The sequence below is a fragment of the Cryptotermes secundus genome, unplaced genomic scaffold (assembly GCF_002891405.2).
Source record: "Cryptotermes secundus unplaced genomic scaffold, Csec_1.0 scaffold42, whole genome shotgun sequence".
Lineage (NCBI taxonomy): Eukaryota > Metazoa > Arthropoda > Insecta > Blattodea > Kalotermitidae > Cryptotermes > Cryptotermes secundus.
Genome location: NW_019720161.1, coordinates 384,432 through 393,904, shown reverse-complemented (window position 1 = coordinate 393,904; position 9,473 = coordinate 384,432). Strand labels below are relative to the sequence as shown.

Here is a 9,473-nt window from a genome sequence, read left to right as displayed (position 1 = left end):
TGAGAACCTCAAATCCTACAATCTATACCCTGTACTCTTTACAGTCACCCTATGAGAACCCCAAATCCTACAATCTATACTCTGTACTCTTTACAGTCAACCTATGAGAACCCCAAATCCTACAATCTATACCCTGTACTCTTTACAGCCACCCTATGACAACCTCAAATCCTACAATCTATCAAAGGACACCAGCACGTTGCAGGCTTGTAACCGTAATTTCGCTGTTGCTTCCACGCCAGTGAACACAATGCGAACCCAGCCATGCGCTCCCTTCGTATTGCGATATTATCCCTGGTTGAGGCAACCCAACATTATCTATTCAAGCACAGTGGCAGATCCCGTAATGAGCTCATGAATTATGGACAGTGGACACAGAGTGCAGGGCCGTTGCTGAGGCTGAGAGGCGCTGGTTTCTCACGGCGAAGTTTCCGGTTCAACTCTGTGTGAGTTTCTTTCGTCCCCTAATCATAATCCCATTATTATTCAATACATTATCACCGTGGCTGCTCCACAGCTCAGGCGGTTAGTCGCTCGATTCCCAACGCGACGGCCCAGGTTCGAGCCCAGGTCAGTTCATGTGGGATTTGTGGTGGACAAAATGACACTAGGGCAGGTTTTCTCCGAAGCTCCTTCCACCGACAGCTCCACACTCATTATCTATCGTCCGGGGCTGGTATAGGCCAATCAGTGGCCGACGTACCAAGTGGACTCAGTCTCGCCCCCACAACAAGAACTTATCACTGTCCCCTGATGCGCGAATAACCCTGAACAGGCAGTACATTATCACATACTTGGTCTCTAGTTGGGGGCTTCATTTCTGGCTCAGCGCTTGGCTTGTATGACAGAGACACATACTTGGCCTGTAGGAACGGACCAAGAGATACAGAAAGCAACATTTTTATAGTCGAATTCTGATTTTATTATTCTCTAATAAAGATGTATGAATAATGAGACGTTATTAGAAAATTCACGCATTTCAATGATAATCGTATAAAACAGAGACGAAGTTGTCGTGGTAATTAAATAAACGTTAATCCATGAAAACATTTGTGGGAGTGGAGGTGCAGGTCCACGAGTTCTTAACTTCAGCATTAAATGTGATGGATGGTCAGTTCTGCACCCTACCGCTTTACTCAGCATTTCCAGAATATTACAAGAGTTATAGCTATGCCATACAGTTGGATAAGGTGACAAATCTACTGGCTTGATGATCGAGGGACAGGAGTTCGTCTTCCTACAGGACTCCGTGGCCTGTAGTCCGCAAGTGAACTATACCTACTGAGCGACCGCCGATTGTCGGAGAAGTTAGTGCCAACTTTTGCGGATAGAGTGTCGCGTGGTCAGCGCAACGGATCCCCACGGCTGTTAATTTCGGTTTTCTAGACCGGAGCCGCCATTTCCTTGAAACAGCTCCTCAATTATCCTCCTGTCGTCTTCCTATAGGAGAAAGAGATTTACCTGTCCCAAACAGAGTCCATAACTGCTCTGGGAATAGGAAAACAGGTGTCAGGGACGAGACTTGATCCCAGGACCTACAGAATATCGAGAGGGAGAACCTACTTGAGCAGAACGTTCGGTAAATGCATAATTCAAATACTGTGATTACGAGGGAGTTCCGTCTTCTGAGATATAAGCCGTGTAGTTCCATTCCAGAATATGAAATCATATTGGCCGCTGTAGGAACCTCAAATCCAAGTACAATGTATTACAATGAGAAACCGGCATTTATCGTATGAAAGAAAAGTGCCTACCTTATTGCGCCTTCCCATGTTTTCAAGACACCCTGAAATAGACATAATATTGTTTATACTGATCTCTCGCGAGGCAAGCCTCCCGCTTCTCTTCCAAGAGCACGCTGTTTCCTCACAAACCGATCACTATATAGAAAAAAACAGATAAACAGAGGGGCTGTAAATTAATCTGGTAATCACTGATATTGGTTCACTGTTTCCGGGGAATACCACTTCCACTTAACAATTGGATACGTAAAGCAGAGGGGAAATCCCTCAATGCGAGTGCACAGTGACACCCCACCCACTATCACAGCGGGCACTGTGCCCTTTAATTCAGAACGAAATCGGGCCTACGCCCCTCTTTCAGACGAGTCTAAATAATAATCTAAAAGAATTATTGGCTTTTTGCTTTCACGGTGATTCACCGTTGTCAATTCTGTTATTTGGGCCTTTGTGTCATGTGGATATGGGAAACGTTACTTACGTTTCGGAATTATAAGCTGCCTCCATGTTCAGTATCGAAGTGAGTAGAGTCATAGAGTTCTCACGGGTGATACCTGGCCCCGGCTAAGACACAGAAATATTATGAAAAAGTTCCATGGAATACACCTAAATCCAATCACGAAGGGGATTCATTTCTCCTACAAAGACAAAAAAAAAACACTCCTCTTTTAGGCTAATCTCCGTGTTACGTTACACATAAAAAAACAAACTCCGTGGCCTGTAGTCCGCAAGCGAATTATACCAAACGAGCGACCGCCGCTTGTCGGTGAAGTTAGCGCCAACTTCTGCCGATAGAGGCTACGTAAGTCGCTTTACTTCCTTCCCATTTCCAAGACAATCTACACATGACTAACGTTTTATATGGTCACCACTAGGATGGGTGACCGCTTCGAAACACAACTATTTGGACGTACTCAGTGGTCCTTACAAAGGTTCCTTTTCATATTGGCCCCAAATGGGCATCAGACCCAATACGTCTCCTTGCAGGACTCTTGGACCAAAACCAATTTACACGTCAACACTCATTTCGATTCCAAAGACAGAGAGACCAGCATGCATGTATCTCCGAAACGTCAGCAGCACTACCCACATCCACACAACGCAAAGACCCAAGACCAGAATGCAAAACAGACCTAATAAAATTGAAACAGACGTCCACAATGGATAATCATATCACTACTGTCTCTAGTTTCATCGAAATCATGTACACCTGTAAGACGTAGGCACCCCGCGCACGAATCACGCCTTCAATCGGCACACAACTGTACGAACGGTATGGAATCTTTTAGTACCAAAAATGCGTCCGTGGGTAGGACAGGCGCCTGGATGCTCTGCGCCACTGCGCCGTCTCTTCTCTCCTCCTCCCCCTGCCCCTTAGAAATACCAAACAACCTCTCTCCTACGCCCCAGCAAAGTGCTTGCTCAGGAAGACGGGGAAGGAGAGTCCCCGCTCCCCGATCTTTGACCACACAGTCAGCCGTCCTCTTCACTAACACCACACACCCACACACACAGCGCTACCCACCGCCGCCTTGCAGACCGGTGTTGCCATGTGGGTGTCATGCATCCCATCTTCCGTTCATCTCTGTCGTGCAGTGGGCTGCAGGCCGGGATACCTCAGTCGGTAGAGCGACAGGCTACAGGCTCGACGGTCGGGGTTCGACTCCTGGTAAGGGCAAGAAAATATTCTCTTCTCCATACCATCCAGGTCGTCTCTGGAGCCCCCCCCCAGCCTCATATTCAATGGGTACCGGCGGGGAGGGGGGCATTTCCCGGAAGGGGGAAGCGACAGGGGCGTGAAGCTGACCATTTAACTCCGAGGTCAAGAATGGTGGAGCTATACCTCCACTACTCCGTATGTCTTCATGACGTGGTGCTTGTTACTTAAGTACAGTATCGCCTTAACCACCTTATTTCGGAAATATTTATATCACATATCATAAAAACCTCCGCATCTACAAATAAGTGCAAAACTACTCAACAATGGATCCATGTTCCAGTAACAGAATACACGACAAATGAGTTCATGTACCACCAGATGGTGACCTTCGATGTCGAAACATACAGTAGGTGTATCAGTTATCAAATCAAAATAAATATTTATTAATTTTGTAGTGCAAAAAGGTACGGCAAACTTGTCCCTCTGCTTAACTAATTAAGTACCACGCCATGAAGGCGCATGGGGGAAAGGAGGTATAGCTCCACTTTTCTTAAACTCGGCACTAGATCTGGGTAATTTGGTGAGCTTCACCCCGGGTCCACTGGATAGGAGAGTAGGTGGGCCCCACAGCTGGTCTGGATAATACGGAGAAGAGAAAACTCCCTTCCCCTTCCGGGCCCGTAGCCCGTCGCTATACCGACTGAGCTAGCCCATCTCATTAACGCAACTGACGCTGTGATCAGAACTCGAGGATTGCCCGTCTTGTTCACAGTACAGTCGTCTGTTAATATTCGCTATTGAAACAAATTACACGAGGAGTGTCACAGGTAATTATGCTCACTTGTTATCCTGACGTCAGAGCTCGTCGGACAACTGTTCGGCCAGCACCGAAACCTGTCAACACATTTCTCGTCTTGGCACGCCCCTACACATCACGTGAGCACAACAGGGGCCCACTGGCAGGAACATCTAGACCGCCACACAACACGAGAGCGACATTCTTACTGTCGTTACCGTGACACTGCCGTCTTCTCGCTGAGTTACGTGATATAACTGATATGTAAGACAAAACTATCATTGTAACAGGCCGTGGAGGACCGACAGCGTTGTGAGACGTCGTGGCTCTCACATTTTCTAAAAAATTGGCTCACAGATGGCGGTGAGGTTGTCAGCCTTAAGGCTCCACGCGATACGATTCGGGACGATATAGCACTCGGGACGAGAGCGGCTGTTTACCGAGTGGACCGCGCACACAGCCGCGACACTCGGGAACTCGGGAATCTTTGACACCCGATAACCAGCTGGCCATGACTCACACTCAATCAGTATCTATACGTAAGTGAAAAGACATGGGTAACCAAATGGAACAAATAACAGAGTTCGTCAAAGAAAATGCTTTATTGTACGATACTCATCGTCCGATGTACAAGGATTCACGTGCTAAGGATAGAAAGTGGAAGGAATTGGCTGTTAACAATGAACAGAGACAGCAAGTAGAAAAATCTGTATATATTTATATAGGGTTAAGTATACAGTAACTGTGGGCATTCTTAGTGTAGGCTATGCACCAATTCCGTTCACTNAAAAAAAAATCCTCCACTTAATGGCAAGAATAGGCCTCCGGCAATTGGTGTATTGTTTAGTGATACCTTCTTGCCCGATGGCTCTCAGGATTTCATCAAACCTGTCAATTTTCATCCTGAAATATATGTAGAACCGTTTTTCGTCCTTCAGGAGTTGAGGTATCAATGTATAAAACTCCCCTAGTTCCTCTCTTGACAAGTTTATATCATGAACCCAAGTGATTCGTCTCTTTCGCCTAAATACGAACACACATAGCAACCACTTATACATACTTAATTAGAGACTCGTTATGGAATTGTAAATATTCGTACATATATATGGCATACTGAATATGTGGAGGAAAAGAACTACGCAGATTTAGTGTTCAGTAAAATACTTGCCGGGATTCACCTTCGTCTTCATCAAGAGCGACAGCTAAAAGCAACACTTCTTCCTCCAAAGACGGATCCATGACTATTTACCGCTGCGATACCGAGCGGTCTACCGAGTGCGCTCGGTAGACCGAAATACCGAGGCGATATACCGACTGCGATAATATCGCGTTCCTCGGAGTACCGCGCCAGTGTGAGGACCTCCATTTAGCGCAATGTAATTAGATATCGTCCCGTACCGTACCGAGCTGAGTATCGCGTCTGTGTGTGGGAGCCTTTATGCGCCGGCCGCCCTTTACCACCAGGAAGAGTCGTGGTACTCAGTTCTGTTAGAGGATGAGTCGATCCCATAACCACAGCGCGGCTGGAAGGATTAGGTTTACTAAAATTTCAGTGTCATAGGAGGTGGGATTGGGCAGGGCATGTAGCACGAATGGGGAAGAAAATGAATACATAAAGGATATTGGTGGGAAAGCCAGAAGGTAAGAGACTACTGGGAATATCTAGAGGTAGGTGGGAGGATAATATTAAAATGAATCTTGGATAGGATGAGGATTGATCTGGCTTAGGACAGAGACCCCTGGAGGACACTTGTAAACACGGTGATGAACCTTCGGGTTCCATTAAATGCTGGGAAGTTCTGAGCAGCTGCGTGACTAGCGGTTTCTCAAGAAGGGCTCAGCTCCATGAAGTTAGTTATGAACAGCAACACATGTGCCATCTGTCAGAGAACTCACTTAACTCTGAACAAATAACAAATGACGTCCGACTTCCAACACGAATCATCCCCCCCCCAGTCCTGTGTGTGTGTGTGTGTGTGTGTGTGTGGGTTTATGGTCACATAGAGACAAAACCACAATGGCGTCAGTTTCACTCAATCTCCATATTTATGCGACTCTATAAATGGATATTCCGCGATATGTGATTATACAGAACAGGTAACGAAAATGTACACTGAACGTGAAAAGCAACTGTCCCCCACCCCTCGTACACCGGGACACGAGGTGAATGGGGCGGCTTCTGAAACAACAACGGGCAGGTTTATCTCCGTGGAATTGTCTGGGTGGAACACTCACTCGCAGGAACGCCCTGCATCCCGACAGCATGAGTGAACTAAAGGACACGTTGCACCTGGTAGCCTCTCAACCATATGAAGTTTAATGTTCAGTTGAATAACACGTAAACATCAAGTTCCAGCGATCTGCTCTAACCCTTTAAAGCCTCGTGGTCAGTATACTTACCACCTGCTTTAATGTACTCTGTATTCTACAAAAAAGTGTATTTGTGTTCCGTATGGTTCTTACAATAAACAGCGACTGTTTCCCTAAACATCATTAACCGGTTGGCCTTTGTAGCGGAGATGTAATGTGTTTCCTGTGAGGTACGAACTGAATATATAGTATCTGTGTGTTCCGTATGGTTCTCACAATAAACAGCGACTGTTTCCCTAAACAGCATTAACCGGTTGGGCTTTGTAGCGGAGACGTAGTGTGTTTCCTGTGAGGTTAGAATTGGATTTTTGTATATTTTTAAAAAATAGATCCAACCATTAAACGGTTAACATTAAAAAGCTCAGTTCTAGAGTTATACAGCAAATGCCGAGCTGGGACCCAAATTCCACTACACATTTAGTACTGCCCCCCCCCCAATGTTAACATCAAAATAACACCCTGTGCACACCTTTAATATCAAAATTTCGATTGTGCCAACTTCTTTCCTCTGCTCGTTCCATAAGAAGTTACACTTCCCAACGCTTTACCTCATTCACTTCGCAACCCCTTCCTTCCAGATGCTTTCCAACTCATCCATCACCCTGCTATATAGTCTCGGTTACTGAAAGTAGCTTTTTTTACCATACTGTCGGTATCTAGACTATAGACGTACAGTGTCATGAAGAGACTGAGGAAAACCGTGAGACACCTAAATCAGGATTGCTGACATGCCGACCCAGTTTCGAACCGTGCACTTCGCCATTTTGGGTCTACAGCGCCACTTTGTCTCGAGTGACAGTGTCGCTAACCAATCATGTAACTTAACTCCCTGGAACTGAGTCGTTAAGAAGCTACCAGTCGCTCAACTACTCAAGAATTTCCCAACATTTTATGGAACCCAAAGGTTCATTACAGTGTTCACAAGAATCTGCCACTGACCCCCTACCCTGAGCCAGATGAATACATTACAGACCACCCCATCCTATTTCTCTAGGACCAACCTCAATTTTACTATCCAACCTAAGTCTCGGTCTCCAAGTATTCTCGTTGAGGAGTTTAGAGCCCCACGCCCAATCCCCAAACGGGAGGACAACCCCTTGTCGGCTCTCCGCGACTGGTTCTTCAATATATTTGCAGCTACCCTCCATCGGCAACCTGAGAACGCGCCAAGTCGTGGTGACAAGGTACCCACTTAATACGGGTCACAAAATAAATAAATAAATAAAAAACTCCGTGGCCCTTAGTCAGTAAAGTTATTCAATGACGTCGGCCGACTGACCGTTATAGGGAGAGCAGCTTTCACGAATTCCACTCTTGATCTCAGAGGCAAGACCGAAGGAGTGCGATGCTCCCTGTTGCATGCTCAAAGCGAAAAGTTACGAGTCCACTGTATAAACAGAAGTACACAGACTCACATCTCAAGTGAGGGAAGATTAATGCCGATTCTACGGGACAATTTCTCCCACCTGTTGGGTTGCTGCACCGTTTACTGACGCTTCAACTGCTTCTTTTCCAGCTTGGAGCCGAGATAACTCGTTCCGTATGTTTGTGAACTCCTCGGCGACCAGCCCGGCTCTGGGGCCCACAGAGCCTCCTGTCCAATGGGTACCGTGGGCGCGAAGGTGACCACACACATCCAGTGCCGAGGTCAAGAGCAGTGGAGTTATACCTCTACTACCCCATACGTCTACACGACGTGGTGCTTAATTAATAAAGCACAGGGAAAACTTTATTGTTCTTTTTATTTACCAGTCATGGCAGACTTCACGAAGCGGAGTCCTTGAAAAGCTAACTGTCGCTCAGCTGCTCAAGAAATGTCTCCCCTTTTATGGAACCCGACAATAGTGAAGCGAGAACCTCCAGTCCAGCAGAAACCTGTACCGGGTTTGGGATTCTCACAGTAGTGACTATGAAGGGCCCTATCTTCTGCGAAGTGACGCCATGTAATGAAGTAGAAGTTCATCGACGTTTCGGAGAAACATTCTCTCTCTCTCTCTCTCTCTCTCTCCCATGTTCAGGTTCCAAGCTACGTTACGTAAGCAAGGAGAACGCAAGGCTGTTGTTTAGCTTAGCATATCTTCAACCGTGAAGATGGAGGAAGTACAATCCTTTGAAACGTCAGCGAACTTCTACCGAACTACATGGCACCACATCCCAGAAGGCAATATTCTTCATTATCTTGTTCACAACAGGCCGCTACTGAATCCTATCTTGAGCCAGATGAATCCAGTCCACAATTCAGCAGCCTACTTCTTCAAAATCATTCCTGATATTATCTTCTTCTTCTTCTTCTTCTTCTTACTATTATTATTATTATTATTATTACTATCACTGGCCTTGCGGCTGCTTGCTCAGCACATAAATAATAAAGAACTGAACTGAACTGAACTGAATTATTATTATTATCATCTTAATCTTCGTTCATTTCTCCTGTACTAATGTCTTTTCTTTCTCCAGTTCTTGCCTGTGCTCTGTCCCTTATCTGCTGTCAAGCACTTCAGTATATGGACTTGATTATCTTCAGTTTCTAGACAATCGGCTCAGAGATGGCGGTGAGGTTGTCAGCCTTACCCGCCGGCCGCCCTTTGCCGTCAGGTACCTTCTGTTAGAGGCTGAGTCGATCCTAATGTCATAGTGCGGCTAGAAGGATTAGGTAAATTGAAAAATCCTGTGACCTCATCGGGAATCGTACCCGCGACCTTCCGGCTTGTAGCAGTGCCCCAACCAACTACGCTACCGCGTGCCCCATACTGAATGAAGAAGCAATGGACATTAAAACTTCAGTGTTCAGTCTTATCACGGAGATAACGGAAATTATATATATATATACTCTTGATATACACTTCAAATCTGTGTTGTAGCATTACACTACGTTAAAAGATTGGCATTAAACTTATTTCAGCGTACA

General features: G+C 45.9%; 1 protein-coding gene across 3 annotated transcripts in view; it reads right to left on the bottom strand.

Annotated features, from left to right (window-relative positions):
* Window positions 1-9,473, bottom strand: part of LOC111866921 — a 503,991-nt gene that overhangs the window by 422,343 nt on the left and 72,175 nt on the right. Inside the window, exons 1-2 of one of the 3 annotated variants that reach the window (XM_023856311.2) lie at window positions 2,873-2,995; window positions 1,755-1,786 (exon numbers count right to left, since the gene is read on the bottom strand). The exons of 1 other annotated variant lie outside the window; for it this stretch is intronic. In XM_023856311.2, the coding sequence (XP_023712079.1) occupies window positions 1,755-1,772 (18 nt within the window). In that variant the 5' untranslated portion in view covers window positions 1,773-1,786; window positions 2,873-2,995. Of the gene's footprint in view, window positions 1-1,754; window positions 1,881-2,872; window positions 2,996-9,473 lie in introns of those variants that run through there. One more of the 3 variants, XM_023856303.1, reaches the window with a different exon arrangement.